Source organism: Schistocerca cancellata, chromosome 4 (assembly GCF_023864275.1).
Source record: "Schistocerca cancellata isolate TAMUIC-IGC-003103 chromosome 4, iqSchCanc2.1, whole genome shotgun sequence".
Classification (NCBI taxonomy): domain Eukaryota; kingdom Metazoa; phylum Arthropoda; class Insecta; order Orthoptera; family Acrididae; genus Schistocerca; species Schistocerca cancellata.
Window position 1 is genome coordinate 499721752 of NC_064629.1, and position 27816 is coordinate 499749567.

The 27816-nt window shown below is 42.4% G+C and overlaps 1 protein-coding gene across 1 annotated transcript in view; it reads right to left on the reverse strand.

The window, feature by feature from the left end:
• Positions 1 to 484: 484 nt before the first annotated feature.
• LOC126184288 (uncharacterized) overlaps positions 485 to 27816 on the reverse strand; it is a 480787-nt gene continuing 453455 nt past the window's right edge. Inside the window, exon 8 of the mRNA XM_049926665.1 lies at positions 485 to 666. Coding sequence (XP_049782622.1) covers positions 485 to 666 — 182 coding nt within the window. The remainder of the gene's footprint in view (positions 667 to 27816) is intronic.

Consider the following 27816-nt stretch of genomic DNA (forward strand, 5'->3'; position numbering starts at 1 on the left):
TAGGGCTGATGTGTGATAGGTTTAAGATTTATATTTTTGGACCTCTTTGTTTTTACTAATTGTAGCTTTTCTTAATGAGTCTTAGTGTTTAGACAGTTGACTTCATTTCAATTTACAGTGAGTGGCACCTGAAGATGAGACTGAGCCCCGAAACCACGTCGTGTAAAAAACGTTAGTAATAAAAATTAACACAACTTAAATTGTATTTTCAAATCACGACCAGTTTACTGAATAGCCGAAACGCAACCTTCTACAACCAAGGTTTCAGTGAGGTCATTAGTCATTGGAAAAACTGTGTCGTATTGAAGGGTGAAAATGTGGAGAAGGACTCACACCATCATCAAGTTTCACGGTTGCAGGTTAATTTTTTGTTAGGTGATGATTAATACTCCTTGACAATTCGTCACATAACCACACAATACGCATTTACTGTGAAATAATTTATTCAGAAAGCTGTTTACAAAATGGTGGAGTGACGCTGCGGCTACTTGTTGGCCCAGCGCGCCATGTGCGCCTGCTCGAGCTTCTTACTGGACCAGTCGCGGCGCCGGAGCGCCAGCTTGTCGCGGAAGTCGCCCAGTGCGGGGCCGTACAGCTGCGGCGCCTCGGCCGCAGACTGCGAGAACAGCGCCGAGTGCGTCAGCCGCCGGCGCGCCGCCGACCCGCCTGCGCAAACACACACAGCCACAGCTCGCCTCTCTCCCTCGGCTCCGCCAGCTCAAAGCGCGCTGCCAGTCGCAAGCGCAGCTGCAGCCCCAGGGAGATTCCCCTTTCAGAGTTTTTTGAGACGAAATAGACTGAATAAAAATTAGCGGGTATTTAACAGGAACAGAACGTGGTGGCGCAGTGGCTAGCACACTGGACTCACATTGGAGGATACGATAGTTCAAATCCTCGTCCGTCTATTTAGATATGGGTTTCCCGTGATTTCCCTACATCGTTCCGGGCTAGAGCTGTGCTCTACTAAAACTACGGTTCGGTAGTTTTGGTACACTACATAAACGACGTAGAAAATGGTAGGATTACCGGCAGTATTGGTAGCGTTGCTAGGCAAAGAAACCTAAATGAGTGTGTGAGAGAGAAAATAACCGAACACCATTCAGTGTTAGTCCACTGCGTACATTACATCCTTACAAAATACCAACTGCAATTTATCAGTGAGAAAAATTAGTTTATCAATGGCAAAAGTTTCCTGTTATCCTTGATAAGTGCGAAACATGTTCATGAATAACAGAAACACGTTTTATATAAGCTCCACGAAGTATTGAGGCCATGTATTATATGTTTCTGTTTTGCGCTTGTTTTAATTTTGCCTTTTTATTTTCTTTTGAGCAAATTGCGTTTCCTAGAGCTACATGATAAATCTGTATTGGTACAACATCCATTGTTTCACGTTACACATCAACAATTTTCGGCTAAAACTTGTACTAAACATTGACAATTCCAATTTTCCTACAAATATTGTTTATTTATAAGTAAAAGACTGGAGGATAACCATGTAAAGCAAAAATGATCCCTGCAATACGCCGCCAATTAAATATCGTCACTCGGTTTCTAGGCAGTTCACTGCTTACCGTTTCTAGGGGAATCTAGTAAGACACTTAACGTGAGTTAGAACGGAAAACACTTAACGTGAGTTAGAACGGAAATTTTTTTTCACACTTACACTTTCGGATATTTATCTCATTATAAAATTTGCAATTTTCCGAATAAAATTATGAGTATATATATATATACTCACATGGGAATATTTTTTTTAATATAATCTATAACAGTTGAAAATGTTAAGATTTGTCCGTGCATTACTTAATGATCTAATAAAATCGGTAATTTTTAAATAGAAGTCTGTGGATTGTTGTGTTATGGGTTGGTCTTGTCCAGAAGGGGATGGGCACCAGGTTGAGGAATTTGAAAAAAAGACAAGAAACTTCCTGATGGTAAAACAATAAGAGGCAGGGTGACAGACGAAATGATTGATGAACTACTGCAGTATTATTGTATTAGAAATAATACTGAGGATTTGTTGAAAATGAAGCAGACAATATGTGCTACCTTCTTCCACAGACTGTCAACTGATGAAAAACCACCTTTGCCCTCCTGGACCTCATTCATGGTTCAATTACCGCAATGCCCAGTACTCAAACAGTTCATACAGCCATAAACATTCCATCACAGCAGCAGTCATGGATATCATAAAACCTATTTACAGGGACCTGGGAAATCCTGAATTAATGAAGAACACTCAAATGGTTAGACTCAGAATCCCAATGAGTCGTTGAATAATCCTATATGGACTCGCTTACCAAAAAATGTTTTTGTTGGAATGAAGACACTAAAGTGGGGGGGGGGGGGGGGTCAGTGATGCTGTTATTGTTTTTGATGATGGCAATATTGGTAGGGTTAAAATGCTACAGAATATGGGAATTAATCCTGGAGAAAACTGCATTAGAGAACTTGAACGGATGGACAAGGTTCGCATTGATACAGCAGAGTATGCAGCACAGTTGGCCACTAAGGAGTCCAGAAAGAAGAAAAGAAGAAAAAAACTTGGAAAAAGATGAAGTGTGGTGCAGGGTGCTTCTGAGTGAATGAAAATAAAATAAATTAAGCATATATTATGTGAGTTACAGGCTTTTGAAATTTTAGAAGCCGTTTCTGAAAATTTACGTTTACTGTTGCATTTTTCTGTAAATCTCAGAAACCACTTCGAGTAGAGTATTCAAATTTTCAGGTAGTAATAACATACATATCATGGGTCTACTGAACTAAAAGAAGAACATAATTTTATGTATAATTAAAATTATATAGGATAACGTACAAAAAAGTACACAAAATTTTAATTTTGTTGTTAAAAAACTGTATTCCCGAAAGCAGACGTCGAAATGCAATTATTGTAGTCAAGTAGACTCATAACATACAGTTTAATGTCACGTAAAAGTTTCATGTCAATGGCTACAGTGGTTCCTGAAATACAGGGAAGCCAAGTCACTAAATTTAACATTGTCGAGATAGGGCGTTCCAACTCCCCTTAACGCATACGCAACCAAAGCTATCGAAATGAGGTAACGCCCGATATGAATGTAACACACCTAACGTACAGGTAACGCGAGTAGGATATAAACTGAGCAAAGGCTATTGAAAAAGCTGCCGTAGTCTTCGTTTACTTACGGTAGCCTGTGGTAGTTATACAACTCAACTCCAGGCAAAAGCCGGGATGGTTTCTGTGAAAAGGCACACCCCAGCCGATTTCCTTCCCCATCCTTGAAACATTCAGAGCGTGTGTTCCGCTCTGTCTCTAATGACATCGATGTCGGCAGGACGTTGAACCCTATTCTTCCACTTTTCTTTTCTTTTCTTAGCCAGAATAAGCAATCTGTATTACATAACGGATTCTGCGGTGCACGGTTCCAGTTGTAAGTTCTCTATTTAACAGGTGTTTCAGTGCAATACAAATTTAGTTTGCAATAATTTCATCGAAAATTTTAAAACGTTGTCATAATCTACTCACTAAAAGCAATGATCTTTTGTTAAAGATTTAACACAATAAGACAAGTATTACCGTTAGATACCGTGTATGTCTTGAGGCAGCGTAATTCACGGCTCATAAATTACCCATGCTATACTCGTCCAGTACCTGAAAATTAGACCATTACCGAATTCCAACAAACTTTACACATGCGAGGGTGTGCTGAAAAGTAATGCCTCTGAACTTTTTATGTGAATACTCTCAAATCTTTTTAAATAAAACAAACGTTATTAACGTTTTACACCTTTATTCTTCTTGTCTACATATTTGCAGTCAGTTGCCGCTATAGGGCTCCAAACTGTAACGTCTTACATGGTGGTGTGTAACGTAACTACGACAGTGTGCGGAACACAGCATGTTGTAACTCAGCACATGGAGCACCCTCTGCTTCAGTATGACATTGCGGGATCACACACGAGCGCTGTGACATCTGCAACAAATCGACGCCAAGCGTTCATTGTCATAGATCATCCTCTACACAGTCCCGACTTGGATACATCCGAGTTTCATCCTTTTTCCAAAACTTGAAGAACGCCTATGAGGACTTCACTTTGATAGTGATGAAGCGGTGCAAGCAGAGGTGAGGCTTTGGCTCCGTGAAGAGGGTCAAACATTCTACAGTGAGGGTATCAACAAACTGGTCTCTCGTTGGGAAAAATGTGTTGGGTCACCAGGATGACTATGTTGAGAGATAAATATGTAGCCACGAAGAATAAAGATCTAGAATGTTAATAACTTCCGTGTTATTTTAAAATCCTTAAGAGTTTTCACAAAAAAATGGAGGCATTACTTTTCAGCACGCCATCGTAATTCCATAACTTTACGAAACTGTTTTTCGGAGGGCTATTACACTTTCGCTCTTCACGTAATAAAACTTTAGCCTTAAGCATGACGTTTCAATTTTGTACTTATTTGCTACCAACTCAACTGCAGAGGGAAAATTTCACATCCCCCAGGTTGTATCTCAGTCATTTTTCCGCAATATACTCAACTCCAGGAGTGATAGTGCCGCAAGTTTCGCAGGAGATCTTCTGTGAAGTATGGAAGGTAGGACACGAGGTACTGGCGGTTGTAAAGCTGTGAGGACGGGTTGGCAGTTGTGCTTGGGTGGCTCAGTGAGTAGACCACATGCCGAGGAAAAGCAAAGGTCCCGAGTTGGAGTCTCAGTCCAGCACACAGTTTTAATCTGCCTGGAAGTTTCATATCTATTATCATTGAAAGTACATAATTTTTTGTAGTATTCTGAGACTTTTTACATGAAGGACCGATCCTCATTAGCTCCCTTTCACGTTGATGGTACCAAAATACATTGCAAACGGCAAACACAATAGACGCAATATGGCACCGACATGTAAACGACCATTCGTGACAGACGAGTCTCAGTACATGAATAACAAGTCACCTGCCGCGATAGTGGAGGGCCTTAACAAATGATAAGAAATGGAACAATCACATAAAATCAGCATCAGGGAAAGCAAGTGGAAGGCTTTTGATTTGTTAGAAGAGTTCTGTGAAAGTACAGTGCACCTGAAAAGAAAATTGCATGCAAAACCGTGCCGGCCGGTGTGGCCGTGCGGTCTAGGCGCTTCAGTCTGGAACCGCTTGACCGCTCCGGTCGCAGGTTCGAATCCTGCCTCGGGCATGGATGTGTGTGATGTCCTTAGGTTAGTTAGGTTTAAGTAGTTCTAAGTTCTATGGGACTGATGCCCACAGCAGTTAAGTCCCATAGTACTCAGAGCCATTTTTTGCAAAACCGTAGTGCGATCAATTGTAAGATACTGTACCAGGTTTTTTATGCAAGAGGAGTTATGACCATAAACAGTCTATTAGGTCAGAGACGGGTTGCTAGAATAGTAACAGGCTGAAAGTGTAACACTATTGTATGGGGACTTAAAATGAGAATCTTTGGAAAAAAGACGACTTAGTCCTCGCGAAACCCTGTTCGATAAATTTAGGGAACCTCTATTAGAAGAAGACTGTGTAAAAACTCTACATCTACATCTACATCTACATCTACATCTACATACATACTCCGCAATCCACCATACGGTGCGTGGCGGAGAGTACCTCGTACCACAAATAGCACCTGCTCTCCCTGTTCCACTCCCAAACAGAACGAGGGAAAAATGACTGCCTATATGCCTCTGTACGAGCCCTAATCTCTCTTATCTTATCTTTGTGGTCTTTCCGCGAAATGTAAGTTGGCGGCAGTAAAATTGTGCTGCAGTCAGCCTCAAATGCTGGTTCTCTAAATTTCCTCAGTAGCGATTCACGAAAAGAGCGCCTCCTTTTCTCTAGAGACTCCCTCCCGAGTTCCTAAAGCATTCCCGTAACACTCGCGTGATGATCATACCTACCAGTAACAAATCTAGCAGCCCGCCTCTGAATTGCTTCTATGTCCTCCCTCAATCCGAACTGATAGGGATCCCAAACGTTCGAGCAGTACTCAAGAATAGGTCATATTAGTGTTTTATAAGCGGTCTCCTTTACAGATGAACCACATCTTCCCAAAATTCTACCAATGAACCGAAGATGACTATCCGCCTTCCCCACAACTGCCATTACATGCTTGTCCCACTTCATATCACTCTGCAATGTTACGCCCAAATATTAAATCGACGTGACTGTGTCAAGCGCTACACTACTAATGGAGTATTCAAACATTACAGGATTCTTTTTCCTATTCATCTGCATTAATTCACATTTATCTATATTTAGAGTTAGCTGCCATTCTTTACACCAATCACAAATCCTGTCCAAGTCGTCTTGTATCCTCCTACAGTCACTCAACGACGACACCTTCCCGTACACCACAGCATCATCAGCAAACAGCCGCACATGGCTATCCACCCTATCCAAAAGATCATTTATGCAGATAGAAAACAACAGCGGACCTACCACACTTCCCTGGGGCACTCCAGATGACACTCTCACCTCCGATGAACGCTCACCATCGAGGACAACGGCTGGGTTCTATTACTTAAGAAGGCTTCGAGCCACTCACATACTTGGGAACCAATCCCATATGCTCGTACCTTAGTTAGGAGTCTGCAGTGGGGCACCGAGTCAAACGCTTTCCGAAAGTCAAGGAATATGGCATCCGTCTGATACCCTCCATCCATGGTTCGCAAGATATGTGAAAAAAGGGCGAGTTGCGTTTCGCAGGAGCGATGCTTTCGAAAGCCGTGCTCATGCATGGACAGCGTCTTCTCTGTCTCAAGGAAATTCATTATATTCGAACTGAGAATATGTTCGAGAATCAACAAACCGATGTTAAGGATATTTGTCTGTAATTTTGAGAATCCGTCCTTCTACCCTTCTTATATACAGGCGTCACCTGCGCTTTTTTCCAGTCGCTCGGGACCTTACGTTGGGCAAGAGATTCGCGATAAATGCAAGCTAAGTAAGGAGCCAATGCAGTAGAGTACTCTCTGTAAAATCGAATTGGAAACTCCGCTGCAACCCTAGTATATCTCGTGCAAAGATCATGAGAAGTGAGTGAGTAGGGTGTGTTCAGCTCATTGATAGGCATAGGAATATTACAGTAAATCGACACTATTGACATGATTTGCCTTCCACCATGCTCTCTATATTTGCATGAGTAATATATATATATATATATATATATATATATATATATATATATATATATATATATATATATTTCTCCACAATATTAGTTTTCGAATCAACTAGCAGCCCGCTCCGGCCCCGCACGAGTAGCGGTAAGTATCTCTGACATTCGCCTTTACAAACGAACACAATAACTCGGCGAGAGATTTCCATTCGTTTCAGGTCAGCCAGTTTGCACGAAATATCTGTAAACTACACATACAAACATTGTAACGTTGCTGCATTGATTTGATCTGAAAGCGGTGCTGATAGCCAATAAAAGCGGTTTAAAAGCTGTGAGCTGTCTGGGGAAGTTAACCTTGCATTACTGCGCAACTGTTTCACCAGGTATCACTCTAGCTTACCAAATTCCCAACCAGACTAACATGAATTATAATCTTTTAATAGTCATACGACAACCGGTGGTATATATATAGATAAAGAGAATTTAAATAAAAAGAAATAAATCAGTTTATATTTGGAAATTTATTTTAACATTGATCATTGAAATTTCAGCATATTAAACTTGATTCATAACTAAACTGGTGCCTCATTTAGGATTGTGAAAATGTGAGATTGTAATCTTACGGAACACATCAAATATGGAGCCAAGATTGGGAGACTGCATACAACACTGCATTCATAAAATAACACACGAAGAACGTTGAAACATATGCAAGAGGAAATTAACCACTACCAACCGATTCAGTTTTCACCCAAAGAAGTTACGTTCGTAGCACAAACCTGTCCGTCATGTAATTACCACACACTGGTATACTAAATTCATACTAACTCTCTGTGAAATCTTCCCGAAAAGAATAGCTGAGGGCTACTTTGATGATTACACCACATGCTTCACGTGGTCAACTTGGTTTACACAAAGAGTGTAACTCCAGAATAATTTTGATAATTAAAATAAATTAGATCGAAAAGCAATTTACAAAAGAAAAACCTCGAACTGGTTACTATCGTCTTACTATTAACCTGATGGGTCAAACAATTGTATAAGCACGTGGTACTGGTCTCACAAAGTACACCCCACGTGGGTTGAACATAAAGAAAAGTTGCTATATTGAAACATATTGTCAAGACGAGTCGTTATAATCTCACGAACATTCGCATTTAAGATTGATGATCTTAGTTAGAGTTACTGATCAACACGTAGTTCCACTTTACTCACAAAGTAGTGACAAAGCAACTATTGGAAGATATTCTGAACTGTACACTCGAATCACACTGCTTTGCAATTTAAGATAACATTAGATATTTTTAGAGCTAAACCTGAAAAAAAGGTGATTAAATTTTCAGTTAGGCTGAACTTAAGAAATCCATTGTCCTACGGACTTAGCAGGGACGCGCTTAGCCGGAGATCTTACCACTTCAGACGCTCGCCACGGACCGACTGACCTGGTCCCTTCCTGAGGGTGGCTCACAAATACAAACCGAAGTGGCCAGAGGGGCAGCTTCCTATACCAACATGACAAGGGACGGACAGGACAATACTAAGGATAGAAACCTCTTTGCTTTTAGAAAGCGTAGCTACCTGTTCCGAAGTTGGTCCTACTGTTCTCTAGCAGACAGGCTTGTCTGCTACCCTCAAGCAAGCAACTAGAAATACATTTGCTCATTCATCCTCTCACACAGAATTGAAGGGGGATGACAGTATCTTATCATACACAGTATATAAAAGAAAGCGGATGTAGGTTCCGTATGAGACTGTGTGACATGAATTACATATAAACTGTGTTTTAAAGTGTAGTAGTGTGACAGATCGTTCTTGTTTATGTGTAAAAGTAACACGTTTCACTGCTCAGTCCCTTCCCAGATACTCAGAAACACCACAGTAAATTTAGAAGAGGAAATTTATGCCGTAAATGACAACAGATTTCAAAAATGAACATGAAAGGAATCCAACAGAGACCTTTCAACCTTCCTCGTGAAACTGTCCATATGTTAGTGATAACCATACCACAATCCCTGCAGTAATTGGTTAGTTTGTGGGATTAAAGGGACCAGACTGCTACGGTCATCGATCCCCTGCAGTAATTACTGAGATTACCTTTCGCATACAGCTAGAGAAGCACAGTGGAGTTAAATACACAGGATGGTCAGAAACAGTCTGAAAAGCTTGTAAGGGTGCTGCAGGGAAGGTTGTACTGAGAAATAATTGTTAAGAAAAATAGATTCGGTAAGTAACTACGTTTCCGGGTTGATCAGTATTTAAATTAGCCAATCGGGCCGTTGAGCGCGCAAATTCAACGCCCCGCCAGAGTCGGTGTCACCAAACGTGTTTATCGTTTGGTTTCCTAGAACCGAACAAGAGAACGACTCAAAGATTGGACACGGGGCAGTAGTAAGGTTCGAACCCAAGCCAAAGGCTGAGCGGTCTTGTGTGCTATCATCAACTCTCCGTGAAGAACTGATACTAATTGTATCTAGCGGGCCGCTTGAACTTGCGTAAGCAACGACATGATTAGCTAACTTCAGTGCTAATTAAATTGGAAACGGCGCAACGTATCTAACATCTTTTTTAATAGTTACTCCTCAGTACAACCTACCCTGCAACACCCTTACAAGCTTCGCAGACTGTTTCTGATCACTGTGTGTAGATGTGTAGAAGATGTCATGGTAATTCTCTTGGCGGTGCACGGCGAAACCTGTTTTCGTTTTGCAACTAGACTGTGTCGGTACGTTGACCGTACCAACTTAGGTGGCCAGTGCTATATTCATAGCGATAGTTAGCAGCGCAACAGAAACACGTGGTGGGTCGCATCAAACCCGTCAGAAGACTAGCGACTCAAAGAAAGAAAAGTCGGTTTTAAAGACAGCGTTTGGGCTCACCGTCTCTGCGTCGAACAACATAGAATATCTGTGTGCTGAGGACAGAGGGGTGTGCTTGTTAGACTATTTAGAGTATTCCGAACCACTGCACAGAAGTCATAACGTGTAGTTCTGGGAATATACCCTATAGACAACACTATGAGGTGCACTGTTGGCGCTAACGAAAAGAAACAGAAAACGCCCAGAGGGTTATTAGTATTAAGATCATCAGTTAAAAAATTGGGGCTAGATGTCTGACAAAGTCATTCGGACATCATTCATAACAGCTGAACCGTTTACTCTCTCTTCAGGAACATTAGGGAATAGCTGAAAATGCACCACATCACTTTAATATGAGGCATCTTTTCTCAGAACGCAGTCATTACCCCAAAGGTTTTCAACGACTCAAGCTTAGGCAGAGACCGCCTCTGCGAACGCGGAGACGTAGGAAATCCAGAACGCATTGTCTTCCACCGCACATTATTTAGCACCTCTAGACAGAACATCCCGTTTGCATCCGATCTGTACGTGGCTGTAACAGACTCCGAGAAAAGGCGTGTATTTGATGACCTAGCTAACAAAATCTTTCTTGTCGTTGTGTCAAGGATGACTCAGATAGTAAAAGGTAAGTGCTCAAGTGACGACACGATGCGTCCGGAGCTCATACATCCATGGTTGGGTGCCTATACACTCTCCAACCCTCACATTTACGCCTAAACAACAGTGAAGGGTCTGAATCAGAGGCTGAGACGGTTCTGCGACCGTGTGGGCTGCAGATTCCTCGACTTGCGCCATAGGGTGGTGGGGTTTCGGGTTCCGCTGGATAGGTCAGGAGTCCACCACACGCAGCAAGCGGCTACACGGGTAGCAAGGGTTGTGTGGCGTGGACTGGGCGGTTTTGTAGGTTAGATGGCCTCGGGCAAGTACAGAAAGGGCAACAGCCTCAAAGGGGGCGGGGCAAAGTCAGGACATGCGGGGACCAAGCAGCAATCGGTATTGTAATTGTAAACTGTCAAACCTGCATTGGTAAAGTACCGGAACTTCAAGCGCTGATAGAAAGCACCGAAGCTGAAATCGTTATAGGTACAGAAAGCTGGCTGAAGCCAGAGATAAATTCTGCCGAAATTTTTACAAAGGCACAGGCGGTGTTTCGAAAGGATAGATTGCATGCAACCAGTGGTGGCGTGTTTGTCGCTGTTAGTAGTAGTTTATCCTGTAGTGAAGTAGAAGTGGAAAGTTCCTATGAATTATTATGGGTGGAGGTTACACTCAACAACCGAGCTAGGTTAATAATTGGCTCCTTTTACCGACCTCCCGACTCAGCAGCATTAGTGGCAGAACAACTGAGAGAAAATTTGGAATACAAAATGGTTCAAATGGCTCTGAGCACTATGGGACTTAACAGCTGTGGTCGTCAGTCCCCTAGAACTTAGAACTACTTAAACCTAACTAAGCTAAGGACATCACACACATCCATGCCAGAGGCAGGATTCGAACCTGCGACCGTAGCAGTCGCAATTTGGAATACATTTCACATAAATTTTCTCAGCATGTTATAGTCTAAGGTAGAGATTTCAATTTACCAGATATAGACTGGGACACTCAGATGTTTAGAACGGGTGGTAGGGACAGAGCATCGAGTGACATTATACTGAGTGCACTATCCGAAAATTACCTCGAGCAATTAAACAGAGAACCGACTCGTGGAGATAACATATTGGACCTACTGATAACAAACAGACCCGAACTTTTCGACTCTGTAACTGCAGAACAGGGAATCAGTGATCATAAGGAGGTTGCAGCATCCCTGAATATGCAAGTTAATAGGAATATAAAAAAATGGAGGAAGGTTTAGCAAGAGTAATAGAAGGCAGATTTCAGACTACCTAACAGATCAAAACGAAAATTTCTGTTCCGACACTGACAATGTTGAGTGTTTATGGAAAAAGTTCAAGGCAATCGTAAAATGCGTTTTAGACAGGAACGTGCCGAGTAAAACTGTGAGCGACGGGAAAAACCCACCGTGGTTCAACAACAAAGTTAGGAAACTACTGCGAAAGCAAAGGGAGCTTCACTCCAAGTTTAAACGCAGCCAAAACCTCTCAGACGAACAGAAGCTAAACGATGTCAAAGTTAGCGTAAGGAGGGCTATGCATGAAGCGTTCAGTGAATTCGAAAGTAAAATTCTATGTACCGACTTGACAGAAAATGCTAGGAACATCTGGTCTTACGTTAAATCAGTAACTGGCTAGAAACAGGATATCCAGACACTCCGGGATGATGATGGCATTGAAACAGAGGATGACACGCGTAAAGCTGAAATACTAAACACCTTTTTCCAAAGCTGTTTCACAGAGGAAGACCGCACTGCAGTTCCTCCTCTAAATCCTCGCACAAACGAAAAAATGGCTGACATCGAAATAAGTGTCCAAGGAATAGAAAATCAACTGCAGTCACTCAACAGAGGGAAGTCCACTGGACCTGACGGGATAGTCCCAGTCTTCAAGAAGGGTCGTCGAGCAGATGCGCAAAACTATAGACCTATATCTCTGACGTCGATCTATTGTAGAATTTTAGAACATGTTTTTTTCTCGAGTACCATGTCGTTTTTGGAAACCCAGAATCTACTCTGTAGAAATCAACATGGATTCCGGAAACAGCGATCGTGTGAGACCCAACTCGCTTTATTTGTTCATGAAACCCAGAAAATATTAGATACAGGCTCCCAGGCAGATGCTATTTTCCTTGACTTCTGGAAGGCGTTCGATACAGTTCCGCACTGTCGCCTGATAAACAAAGGAAGAGCCTACGGAATATCAGACCAGCTGTGTGGCTGGATTGAAGAGTTTTTAGCAAACAGAACACAGCATGTTGTTATCAATGGAGAGACGTCTACAGACGTTAAAGTAACCTCTGGCGTGCCACAGGGGAGTGTTATGGGACCATTGATTTTCACAATATATATAAATGACCTAGTAGATACTGTCGGAAGTTCCACGCGCCTTTTCGCGGATGATGCTGTAGTATACAGAGAAGTTGCAGTATTAGAAAATTGTAGCGAAATGCAGGAAGATCTGCAGCGGATAGGCACTTGGTGCAGCGAGCGGCAAGTGGCGCTTAACATAGACAAATGTAATGTATTGCGAATACATAGAAAGAAGGATCCTTTATTGTATGATTATATGATAGCGGAACAAACACTGATAGCAGTTACTTCTGTAAAATATGTGGGAGTATGCGTGCGGAACGATTTGAAGTGGAATGATCATATAAAATTAATTGTTGGTAAGGCGGGTACCAGGTTGAGATTCATTGGGGGAGTCCTTAGAAAATTTAGTCCATCAACAAAGGAGGTGGCTTACAAAACACTCGTTCGACCTATACTTGAGTATTGTTCGTCAGTGTGGGATCCGTACCAGATCGGGTTGACGGAGGAGATAGAGAAGATCCAAAGAAGAGCGGCGCGTTTCGTCACAGGGTTATTTGGTAAGCGTGATAGCGTTACGGAGACGTTTAGCAAACTCAAGTGGCAGACTCTGCAAGAGAGGTGCTCTGCATCGCGGTGTAGCTTGCTCGCCATGTTTCGAGAGGGTGCGTTTCTGGATGAGGTATCGAATATATTGCTTCCCCCAACTTATACCACCCGAGGAGATCACGAATGTAAAATTAGAGAGATTCGAACGCGCACGGGGGCTTTCAGACAGTCGTTCTTCCCGCGAACCATACGCGACTGGAACAGAAAAGGGAGAAGGGAGGTAATGACAGTGGCACGTAAAGTGCCCTCCGCCACACACCGTTGGGTGGCTTGCGGAGTATAAATGTAGATGTAGATGTAAAAAGGAGTGGTGTTTCCGCATCTGGTGCAGGTCAAACACTTAGGGTTAAGGCAACTACAAACATTTCTTTAGTGTTATGGTAAAACTATAGATGACAGGAGAGACACCCTACATAACAATGTTAGTATCACAGTAATATTGTTTTCGCGTTTATGAGAACTGTGCAGGTAACAGCGTGTCTTCTTTCGTATCCACTCTATTTCGGTTTTATTTTCTTATTCCGTCTGTCATCTACGCTTACAATTTGCTTCCATATTGTAAGTACCATTATTGGTAATAGAAAGTGTTAACCTTTTCAGTTACAGCATTTTCCCTAAATTTTTAATTGAAAATTTTATAAATGATAGAGGGTCCACCAATGAGTACTTTGACGTAAGAAACTATGGTCTAAAGTAAATATGTAATTGTTCTACCATAACGTTGGGCTCGTTCCTCATAGCAACAACTTGGGACAATAGAACCTGTTCCGAGTGATGACCACCAGTCTCAATACATATTCAAAACTATTTGACAGCCATATATTTGGGGTCAAATAATTTAGGACATTATATATAGTGTCCAATTTACCTTGTTTGTCGCCGGCCGAAGTGGCCGAGCGGTTAAAGGCGCTACAGTCTGGAACCGCACGACCGCTACGGTCGCAGGTTCGAATCCAGCCTTGGGCATGGAAGTGTGTGATGTCATTAGGTTAGTTAGGTTTAAGTACTTCTAAGTTCTAGGGGACTTATGACCACAGCAGTTGAGTCCCATAGTGCTCAGAGCCATTTTACCTTGTTTGTCCAAAATAGCTGTTTTCTGGTGCGTTAAATGAAAAATTGTTTCAACCAATATTTTTTAACGTCACTGGGTAGTTCTTGCTGAGGGTATACGTGTTATGTATCACCACAGATGTAGGAGATATAGGGTAAAGGCTGAATTTTTTAAATGGAACGATGCACATTTTATTTAAGGATACACTTACTCTACCCAAGAGCTATTCAATAACATTTCACACTGTATCATTTTTGTCAATAAAACGTAGATGTGTAAACTATGAAGACTACACACGTTGTGAAGAAACCGAGCTGTTTACTGCCTTGACTGTAAACATTAAGTACCAGTGTAGTGCTGTGGTAGAGGTGTGGGTTTTGTGTATGATTTGCGGCTCATGTAAACACATGTACCCCTCTGCCCCTATACCCCCTCCCTCCGCCGCACCACATTTGTTGTTGCTTTAGCGGACAGTACACTGAATACCAGTGTAGTCCTGCAGCAGTGTAACTTAGTAACTGCATGGCGGTAGTACACATTGTGAATACAATTTTTGTTGTTTAAAGGTGTATGATGTACACGCATAACGATAAGGTAGAAATGCTGCTGATCTGCTGCGAAGTTACGTTGACTGGAAATAATTTAGTAACTTGCATTTTTATGTTCAATACTGTTAGAGAACATATTTTGTTACGTCTATTTTGTACTCTACTGCACAAAGGAAGTTTAAATGCGGCGTCTCGAAATCGTCGTAGAACACGAACAGACGAAGCTGCTGAGGTCGCTGTGTTTACTGCCGTAGCCATGTATACTGAAGTCAGTACACGACGAAAACAAGTGCCCATTCTATTCTGCAGCGTTATATATTCTGTCCTTACCATGGTCATTTCGCTAAGAATTCATGGAAATGACTTCAACAGCAGGATTCAGTTTTGTCAGTGGGCTCAGCAACAACTTCTGACTAATCCTAATTTCCTCTCAGGCGTTCTTTCTAGCGACGCGGCGTCATTCTCCAACAAAGGAATTGTCAATATGGGAAATATGCATTATTGGTCCATCAACAATCCACGACGGCTCGAACAGGTAGAGCATCAACGTCCATGGAACGCTAATGTTTGGTGCGGAATTATTGGAGACACCTTTATTGGATCTTTCTTTGTAAGTGTCAACCAAAATGGTAGACAATATGCCCCATTTTTAAGACACAAACTTCCTTTTCTCCTAGACGCAGTACCTATGAAACAGAGAATAGTCATATGGTATCAGTATGACGGATGCCCTGCACATAGCGCCTTACGAGCAGTAATCCTGGACCATAAATACCCTGATAGGTGGATTGGACGTGGTGGGCCAGTTAGTTGGCCTGCCCGATCTCCGGACCTTACACTGCTGGATTTTTTTTCTGTGGGAACCAGTCAAGAATGCTGCCTAGCAAAATGTTCCAGCAACACCAGAGAACATTCAGCAATGCATCCGAATGAAGCTAGATTTTTCGAAAACAAGTTTTCAGTTTTACCGTAAGAATACATTTTTTATTTGAATCACTTTAAACATTTTCCGCATATTCAGTTCAATTAACAGTGAATTTCACGGGCTACATTCGGATCTACTTTAAATTATCGTAATTGGACAATGGATAAAGATAGTTGGATAAAAAATTTCCTTTCAGAGTTTGTGCATTTGTCTACCTTAGTGCATTATTTTAAACCGATTCTTACAAGTCTAAATACAGAAGTGACGTGCTCTAAAACCCTGTCAGAAAACGTGTTTCTTCACATGTTTCGAATTTTTTTACTTTTTAGTAGTATGTCATGTTACATGATGTCGTTGTCTCAGGAACAAACCCACGCCCAGAAATTTTACTCCATCAGAAAAACTTTTTAGCTATTCAATGCAAAGTAGCAGAGCGTAGAAACTGTACTTTTATATGATGGAAGAGACAAAAGTGGCAAAAGAAGCTTGGCAAGGAAATGAATCAGAAAAGTATACTGACATCTTGTCAGCAGAAAGGAAACGAAGACGCTACACGTGTTTCCTTGCTTTTATAAAGACAGGGGCTAATGAGGAAAACACAAACAAAAAACTGTTTTTGATAACGGCCACGCGCTGAAACGATAGCTGTGGAAGCTAAAGTTAGAAGTGAAACAAACAAAACCACCAGACGGCGTTGAGGTACTGAGAGAAACTCTTTGAAAATCTCCTCAGTTAACTGTTTGGTGTCATATATGATAGCGGGAAACTTCCCGAATATTACGATGACGCGAAAACAAGAGCTTTGGAGACTCTAGAGGACGACTAAAACAAGAACGGCATATTTCTTTTGAAGTTGCCTCGTGCCTCATTAATTTCCTGCGGCAATTTCACAATGGGTCACGGAAGTGTTGGAACAAATAAGCGCTCTATGCCAACCATCTTGGCCATTCGTTTCCTCCCCGTCAGCACAGTATTATATTGTTTAATCACTCCGAGTGTCATTGCTCTGGTGACAGAAAACAATCTCTGCCACAATGCTCAGTTAATATAACTGCATCTCATAAGCTTCCAAGAATAATGATTTTGTTCGAAGCAGTAATGACAAAATTTTCATAACAACAGAGGGACATGAAAAACCTTTACGATAAATACCTATCACAATGACGGCTTCAGCTGTTGACGAAAACCAACACCAGCAACGCCAGCATAGCGAAGTAAGCAGCGCAGAAATTTGCGATGCTGCGAAAAGCGTTGTGAGATTGTACACCACAGCTGCAGATAGGGTGCTGAACATTATGGGTCCATAAGTAACTAACAGTTTATTCCAAATAACATCTATTTGTCGCAACCGTATTAAAATACACTATGAGACATACTACGAAGAATTTATCTGAATAGTATGGAAATCCATAAATTTAATGTACTATACATGGACAGACAAACAAATGATTACAGGTTCAGAAAAAATGGATGAGTTATTCAAGAGAACGAGATTCATAAATAGAGCAGGTCAGTAACACGTTTGTCCACTTCTGGCCCTTATGTGGGCAGTTATTGAGCTAGGAAATGATTGACAGAGTTCTTGGATGTCCTCCGAGGGATGTAGTGCCTATTCTATCTAACTGGTGAGTTACATCGTCAAATCCTGAGCTCGTTGGAGTACCCTGCTCGTAATGCTCCAGACGTTAGCAACTGGGGAGAGATATGGCTACCTTGCTGGCCGAGGTAGGGTTTGTAAAGCAGGAAGACAAGCACGTCATAGGGGCTCAGTTTATAGCGGGACTCACCAGCGAACATAATTCTACTCCAGTTAGTGAGATTCCACACCGAAGACGTGTGTGGAGACGCGGTGGGATACCACCATGATTGTCGCCCCCAATACGGCCCGACAACGAGGAGTGATGGTTTGAGGTGCCATTTCATTTTATAGGAAGATCCCTTTGGTTGTCAACCGCCGCACTCTTACAGCACAGCGGCACGTCGACGACGTTTTACGCCACGTTTCGTTGCCCTTCCTGGTGAGCCTCCCTGGGCGAACATTTCAGCAAGCTAGAGCACGCCACACACATCGAGAGATTGTACCGCTTGTCTTCGTGCTTGCCAACAATAACAAGAATAATGAAGCATGTACAACGTGAAGAAAGGTAGATATCGCCTACAAGAAAATTGGAGGGGCCTTTGTAGAACAGACAGGCAACAGTATAATATCAAGAATTTAGATGATAAGCCAATACTAAGCAAAGAAGGGAATGCTAGGAGGTGGAAGGACTATACAGAGCGCTTATACAAGAGGAGTGAACTTGGAAGCAACCTGACAGAAAGGGAGGGAGAAGCAGATGAAGATGCAATGGGAGATATGCTACTACGAGAAGAGTTTGACAGAGGATTGAGTACCTAAGTCGAAACAAAGTCCTTGGAGTATACGACATTCTCTCAGAACTACTGACTGATACCCTTGAAGGAGCCAGCCATGGCAAAACTATTCCACGATTTGTGTAAGATCCATGGGACAGGCGAAATACCCTCAGGCTTCAAGAAGAACGCGATAAATCCAATCCCGAAGAAAGCAAGTGCTGACAGGAGTGGTTATTACCGAACTCTCAGTTTAATAGGTTGTAACGCAGCAGAGGGAAATGTGGCGAACATTTATAGAAATCTTTTGTATTTTATCTGAAGTGTGGAAGATCGATAGCCGGCCGGAGTGGCCGAGCGGTTCTAGGCGATACAGTCTGGAACTGCGCGACCGCTACGGTCGCAGGTTCGAATCCTGCCTCGGGCATGGATGTGTATGGTGTCCTTAAGTTAGTTAGGTTTAAGTAGTTCTAAGTTCAAGGGGACTGATGATCTCAGAAGTTAAGTTCCAAAGTGCTCAGAGCCATTTTTGTTTGAAGATCGATACAGATGTGTCGACTAGTCAGAAACTCAGTTCTCTGTGACATCATCTAAATGAGGATGGATGACTAAATCATTTGTTATTAATTTAGGGCTTTTGCAACGTACATTTATGTAATATAAAATGATTGTAGCTATCTCAGGCTAATTTAATATCAAAGAAAAAATATACGTAAAGGGAGACAGCGTTGGGATAGACTATGTTTTTAGCTCCGCGTTATCTGGAGGACGGTGCAGCGATGCGCAGCGAGCAAGCGAAGTATCGCTGAGAGTGACTCGGAGGCAGGCTTGAAAAGGGTGCGGACGCGGGCATCCGAGCATCTCTACGCTCTGAAGTGAAATTTTATATGTGCTTATTGAGAGTCTTCGACGACAACAATTGATGTGGCTACATATTTCGTATTTAAAATTCGTTTCTGAAAAGTGCAAGCCGTGGGTTGCAAGATTTTACAGACTTTAAATAGATGGAAATGTTAGGCGCAGCAACGTGAAGCGTAATGGCGGCGGTGGGCAAAATGGCACGCTGCATTCTTTTCCAACATTACTGAGACATGAATAACCAATCGTCGTTTCGAGCACGTGGTGCAATATTTTATTGAATAAATGCATATTGTTCAAATTATTTATAAGGTTGTTTCCTTGAGTCAATACGTATATATTCCACATCCCCTCCTAAAACAATGGACCGATTTCAACCAGACTTGGTACACATAACACTTACTGTGTGGAAAGAATCACTGTGAGGTAAGAATCACCCGTCTATCAAAGCGGTGAGGGTGGGGGTGAGAAAGCAGTGCAGCCCACAACGCCTGAAAATCCATAATTTAGTCAGTATTTCAGAATGGGAGCACGTAGACACTTGTAATAAACTTTACACTTTTCACGTTGACAGCCTCCGCACAATGAGGAAAGCAAGAAAGATTATCGCTTTCTACATGTTCGCTGTTCATGCAGTAACACTGCTGCATGAAACCATGAAGCATGACTTTTATACACTTCTATGCAACTTACTGTATTCGTTACACATTCTGCAGATCGCATTCACATACTTGTATACCAATAAATTTCTCAGAAAAATTACATCATTCTACGATATTTAGTTCGGGAGATATGACGTCAAAAGCACTGAAGTCTGTGAGAAACTTGCCGCTCCATGTATAAAGTCATAATTTATTACTTCTTTTCTACTAACTCTATTCACAGCACATTGCACAGAAAGTAGCCACTTACACTGATCAGCCAGAACACCATGACAACCTATGTAACAGCGGTTACGTGCAGCTTTGGCACGGATATCAGCAACGACGAGTCGTGGCATGGGAACAACAATGCCGTGGTAGCTAGCTGGAGTTCGCATCACATCTACACATACAAGTTCCCTAATTCCTATAAATTCTGGGGAGCGGGCAATGAGCTCTGACGCCATGTTCAGTCACATCCCGGAAGTAGGGGGACTATGGGGGCATTGCCCCAAAGTACCGTAATCCAAGATGGCGATGACGTCATCCAAGATGGCGCGAAGATCGGTACTTGCGCTATCTCCACTAACCTAAATCACGCGACCGCTACCTCTTCCTAAGGATTGGCGGGAAAATGACTCAGCCTGTGCTGGGCTGCTGGACAGATCAAGGAGTGTACTTTATTTATTTTGGGACGATTTATTTAGGGATGGTTTTTGAGAGATAGTATATTTATCACAGTGATACAGAACACACGCTCTGACATGCTTGGGGTCACGCCACACAGCCTACAGACCAGTAAACTACTCCTAAATTACCGAAATAACCCATGTATAATGCTCTGCAGACGCGATTGCTAACTGTAAACTGTCGAAATAATGCACTGCACAGCCCAGAGACCTGCAAACCATTCGTAAATAATGAAATATATTTATGTACAGAGAGCCAAACATCTCATAAATTGTCAAAATAATAATCGGTCTAAAAGACTCTGCAAACATGCTTGCTAATTGTCAACTGTCGAAATCATGCACAAGTCTTTATTTAAACAATTTGAGGCACTAGCACCATCCAGTGTGTTTTCCACGAGGTCCGGAGTCCAACTGACCTATTGAAAAATGGCTCTGAGCACTATGGGACTTAACTGCTGAGGTCATCAGTCCCCTAGAACTTAGAACTACTTAATCCCAACTAACCTAAGGACATCACACACATCCAAGCCCGAGGCAGGATTCGAACCTGCGACCGCAGCGTTCGCGTGGTTCCAGACTGTAGCGCCTAGAACCGCTCGGCCACTTGGGCCGGCAGCTGACCTATTACACAGTACCACCACCACGGGGTGCTGTCATCCATTCCATGACGTAATCCAAGATGGCGGCCATGACGTCAGCTGATGACACAAGTACCATTATCCAAGATGGCGGATTATGGAGGGAAACAGTGAGTCCACCACGAGATATGGACCTAGTACACAGTACTGTCACCAGAGTGCACAGTCATCCCTCCCATTAATAAACCAAGATGACAGACCAGGGTGGGGGAAATGGCAGGAACCAATAAATACCCTTAATCCAGTCATGTGTTAGATTTCACCCAGTAGGATGGCAGTATCTGCTAATGTCATTGGAGGGGTGATAGGGATGGCTCAGCAGCTCTGGGATCTCAATCTTACTCAGTCAGCGACAGCAGAAGAAGAAGAACCATGCAGCTTCAACAGCAGTCGCAATCCAACATGGTCCTGCAGAACATTAGGAAACGGAAAAGTAAGTATCCCATATCACATCTTTTACTGTGGTTAGCACCATTATTATTACTATTCATTGTTTTCACGTCTTGGTCCATGTATAATGCTTCCTCGTCTTTGTTCAGCAAGGTCGAGCGCCAACATGTCCATCTCTGCCGTGTCCATACCTGTAGAAACCTCGGCTGCCATCTTGTCAAGACCTGCAGCGACCTCTAGACCTGCGACAGCGACAACCTCCAGCACGTCTGAACGAGTGGCGACCACATGGGATTCTGTAGTGCACGTAGCCCCCTTTCTGGAGCAGGACAAGGAGCTGCTGTTGTCCATCCCACTCATCGATTTGTATGATGGGGACACGCAATATGACCTCGACACATCAAATGCTGGTGGTGGTCCTAAACAACATCATGATGGAGGAGAATACTAGTCACCAACATACGACCCACCCCAGCAGAACATCCCTGTGATAGTGCAGCCACAGGGTGCAGATGCTGTGGATAAGACCCATGCTTTTCACTTCTACATCCAGTTTAACTCCCTGTGGAACGAAACGTGTAAACGATATTATGGAAGAACATCATGTCTGGGACTTGCATGCGAGAATGGAAAATGAAAATGTATCGAAGGGTGTTAAAGTCCCAATTTCCGAGTCCGACTGGAACTAAATATGTCGTGCAGAGCACTACACTACTCAGTAGATGACTACAGAGTATTATCCACCTCGGTCTCCCCCAGACATTTGCCTTACTGGTGTGACACTTTCTATTGCAACAGCGTATGATGACTGTGCATCATGTGTGAAATCTGGTGACAACTGCATTTATCCAAGGTATGCCTCAGTTATGAAGATATACCAACTGGATACTGCGCTACATCTTGCATTGGAGAGACTGAATCGTCGGTTGCCGAGCATAGACTCTACATACAATGATGTTGTAAACTCCCTACGTGAGCACAGTGTACATGTTGATGATTTGAAGCAGCGCCTTTGATTGCACATGAACGCTGAACCTAAAGAGAAACAGATTAAATGTGCCCGTGAAAAATGTGAGTACTGAGAGGCATTCATTGGCATGAGTGAGATACACGCGGAATTTATTGCTTGTCAAAAAGCTTTATTTGGGAAATACTGTACAGGTGCGAAGAAGAAGATACATAAAGATTGTAATGTTTTTCCGGAAATGCAACATCCTATGTATGACATTTAAATAAAAAAATAATGTATGTATATATAATCTCAAACCCTGTTTGTGTTTTATTTCATACCTCTCTCATTATAGTCAAAGTATAATACACTTATTAATATTTTTTGTCAATGCTATACCAGTTATTAACATAACGAATGATCAAGTTACTTCATATACAGGGTGAGGCAGCTAAGTCATAACACCCCTTGTATCTCCCCAAGCGTAATAGATACAAAGATGCCGTTAGGACAGTGAATTGCAGGGACAGGGGATACTTGAGTACATCACATTTCATGTTTGTGCTATTTTTAATTACAGAGATATGAGGCCATCTGTGGTCTTTTTAAATGGGACCCTAAGTTAAATTTTAGCGTAACATGATGGGCTTAAAAAGACCGTTTCAAATATGTGTATATCATAATATTTGTCATAACATTTAGGCGAATAGTTATTGAGACACAGCGGCGTTGTCCAATGCGACCTTTCCTGTTCTGTGAGTACATGATAAACGTCGCTAGTCCGTTCATACACAAACACGCCCGTTAACCCGACAATAGTAATACATACTGCGATATTTTGCGCAAAAATTAACTGATGATGTCGCGTAAATATTATTCACTTATTTGACAACTGTGATACCAAAACAGTAGACAACATAGAGTATTAAAATACTACAAGATGTTAATACATTTTAAGTAACAGAAACACTAATGTAAATGAGGAGGCACTTATTGGTAACAATTATTTCGTATGTATTTGTTATTTATTTAAAAATATTTACTATTGTTCACATTACGAAGCAAATTCACGCAAAGATGCAAAATACGTACTGTACATGATACAAAACTTTACTGATGCATGTGCTCAAAATGCCTCCCCTCTGCTCCTATGCACATTTGTAGTCGCCGTTCGAATGATTTGTGAACGGCTGCGAGGGTGTCAAGTGAGATATAAGAGCACGCTTCGATTATACGTTGCTTCATATCGTCTGGAGTAGTTGGTATTTGAGCATACACTTTATGTTTGATTCTTCCCCTTAGAAAAAAATTAAGAGGGATCAAATCAGGAGACCTGGCTGGCCAATTCACTTCAGCACGTCGTCCTATCCAACAATCCGCGAGCTTCTCATTTAAGAGCTCTGTAGCCACACGAGAAGAGTGAGCAGGACAGCCGTTATGTTGGAACCACATGCACTGACGCGTAATTAGTGGTACCTCTTCCAGCAAAATGGGCAGAACGTTTCGCAGGAACTGTGCATAGTTATTGCCATTTAGTATACGCGGAATGACGTACGGCTCCACAATATTTCCGACGATTACGCACCACACGTTAACACTCCACAGTTGCTGATGCTGTACTTATCGAAGCCAATGAGGGTTCTCTACTGACCAGTAAAGCATATTATGCAAATTCACATTCAAATCGGTAATACTTATGGCCCCGTTCAAAATCCACACCGGAGAGTACTTGATGTAATGAGAGGTGAAACGGGTGAAATCTATGCCAGTGCAATATGCATGGAACAGTTCTCTGACTTATACCACAATCCGAGGCGATACGTCGCGATGAAACAGTAGGGTTGTAATGAGCCAACGCTATAACGCCCTCTTCATGTACCTCGCCAGTTGCAGTTTTCTGCCTTGTCCTCTCTATTGCGTTCCATGATCCCGATTCAAGTAGTTTCCTGCAACAAGCTGGCGCGTAGGGCGCTCACGATCACGATACAGCTCTCCATATCGCTTTATTGTTGCATCAGCATTTCTTCTGCTTTTACCATACACTAGAAGCATATCTAACTTTTCTTCGTTGGTGTACACATCTGCTCAAAGAAACTGTGACGGAAATGCGATGTCTCATTACCGCAGCAGCACATTTATATCTTTCTCTCCAGATACCTCGTGCGTCACCTTGCGGCGTTATCGAGAAGCCGGAAAACAACGCCTTCTCTGTAAGTTCCTCAGTGATCAACAGGAAAGGTCGCATTGGACAACGCTTCTTCGAAGAACGAATACGGTACGGGAACATATCTGTGTCTCAAAAACTATTCGCCTAAATATTATGATATACACATATTTGAAAGCGTCTTTTTAAGCCCATCATGTTACTCTAAAATTTAATATAGGGTTCAATTTAAAAAAAAAACCAGAGATGGCCTCATAGCTCTGTAATAAAAAATAGCACAAACATGAAATCTGATATATTCAAGTGGCCCCTGTCCCTGCAATTCACTGTCCAAACGGCATCTTTGTATCTGTTACGGTTGGGGAGATACAAGGGGTGTTACGACTTTGCTGCCTCACCCTGTATAGCTGTTTTCTCTAGCGAATATAGCTCAGTCGGTTAAGTGTTGGAGCTATCGTGGCTACACATACTAATACTGTCTCTTCAAATGTATCTTTCTATATATGTCAACTACTTGTCAGCACCTGGCGTAGTTAGTATCATGGCAGGGTGGGTGAAACATCCTCACCACAAGGACTTTGTTGTCGGTGACTGGTCCTGTGAAGATGCAAAAGAAGACCTGAAGAAGAAGAACGGAATTCTCTTTCCTGATAATATTGTTGTAGGTCCATCCAATTGTGGGAAGACTAATGTCCTCATGACGCTGCTAACACATGTAGATGGAGTCCGATTTTAGCATGTTTGCGTATTCCCAAAACACTGTTTCACCCAAGTATCAGCTACTGCAAGAGATATTGCGCGGTGTAGATGGTGTTACATACACGAAATTCAGTGAAAGCGGTGATATCCCTCCACCTGAAAAAGCAAAGCCAAACACTGTCTTTACATTTGACGATGTTGCTGTGGAAACCAAGACCAAATTCGAATATATTTCTGTTTCGGTCATCATATGGGTGCTGATGTATTTTAAGCGAAACATATTCCAGAATCCCGAAACACTTGGTTAGGGATAATGCAAACCTCATTATAGCCTTCAAACAAGACAGTCTGAATTTAAAACACATTTACCAGGCACATGTCGTAACTGACATGTCTTTCAATGATTTTGTAAAGATATGTGCTGATTGCTGGAATCATTCACAGTATGAGTTTCTCGTTATTGATAAAACAAGAAAACTGAGTGATTGTAGGTACAGGCGAAACTTTCAAGAGTTTCTGCATATATAGCACGGTAAGAGAGGTTAGTACATCTGTATACACTGCACCATGGACAAATTTGCGTGCATGTCTAGCTATCAACCCAAGAGAACGGGTGTACACAGACAGAACATTCGCCTATACATGGATGCGAAAATTCAGGCTATTGTGCGTAAAGTTGGAGGTATGCGCAGGGAACTAGAGACGTATTACCAGACTCTTCTGAGAATGGTGAATGAACTACATGAGTTAGTTAATGAAGTCGGTAAGAAAGTAGCCGACTTAACTGAAAAGGTCGAGGATATTGAGGGGAAAATAGATGTAGAGTTCCTTGTTATTGAGAAGGGGAGCAGGTACATACTAAGAGGAAGAAGAAAATGATCGTATGTATAAAGCCTCAAATTGCGGAGATATCTGATTAGTATACAGCGAGATGCCAACGAAGTGGGAAGTGATTCAGGCGCGGAAAGCAGTTCGTGAGAAATTACGGTTGCTGAAGCTAGGGTATATGGATCGACAGCAAACACTAAGAGAGACCTTTAAGTCGGTTACTGAATCTCTCGGACAGCTCTCAGAAAAACCAAAAACACCCGATAACGATGGTGTTGCCATTGACGAATTCATTATCCGTCACGCCCCTGGTCAGATAGATTGAACATTCGGCATTAGCAGGGGCTCAAATGGTTCAAATGGCTCTGAGCACTATGGGACTTAACATCTGAGGTCATCAGTTTCCTAGAACTAGAACTCCTTAAACCTAACTAACCTAAGGACATCACACACATCCATTCCCGAGGCAGGATTCGAACCTGCGACCGGAGCGGTCGCGCGGTTCCAGACTGAAGCGCCTAGAACCGCTCGGTCACAACGGCCGGCATTAGCAGGGGAAGTCCGTACATGTTGGGTACGCATCCTATAACTGTAACTGATGATACAATACAGATTGATCATAGGCAGTTTGAGATAACACTTGGTTTAACGAATCTTATTTTTCTAAGACCTACCAAAAAACCTATAAATTATTCAGTTAATGACTGGAAAATGTACCGTGAAGTACTGCACATGACTGGTGTGAAGGCGAAAAGAAAAACAGCAGCAGCAGCGGCGATGGTATTGACATTGAGCATAAAACAGTGAACAACCGAATCCCGCAGTATATACAGGGTGTTACAAAACGGTACGGCCAAACTCTCAGGAAGCATTCCTCACGCACAAAGAAAGAAAATATGTTATGTGGACATGTGTCCGGAAACGCTTATTTTCCATTACTTCTCTTCAAATCACATTAATCATGGAACAGCAACAGAACGTACCAGCGTGACTTCAAACACTTTGTTACAGGAAATGTTCAAAATGTCCTCCGTTAGCGAGGATACGTGCATCCACCCTCCGTCGCATGGAATCCCTGATGCGCTGATGCAGCCCTGGAGAATGGCGTATTGTATCACAGCCGTCCACAATACGAGCACGAAGAGTCTCTACATTTGGTACCGGGGTTGCGTAGACAAGAGCTTTCAAATGCCCCCATAAATGAAAGTCAAGAGGGTTGAGGTAAGGAGAGCGTGGAGGCCATGGAATTGGTCCGCCTCTACCAATCCATCGGTCACCGAATCTGTTGTTGAGAAGCGTACGAACACTTCGACTGAAATGTGCAGGAGCTCCATCGTGCATGAACCACATGTTGTGTCGTACTTGTAAAGGCACATGTTCTAGCAGCACAGGTAGAGTATCCCGTATGAAATCTTGATAACGTGCTCCATTGAGCGTAGGTGGACGAAACTAAAATGAGATCTAACATGGAAATTAAGCGTTTCCGGACACATGTCCACATAACATCTTTTCTTTATTTGTGTGTGAGGAATGTTTCCTGAAAGTTTGGCCGTACCTTTTTGTAACACCCTGTATATTATGACGACCC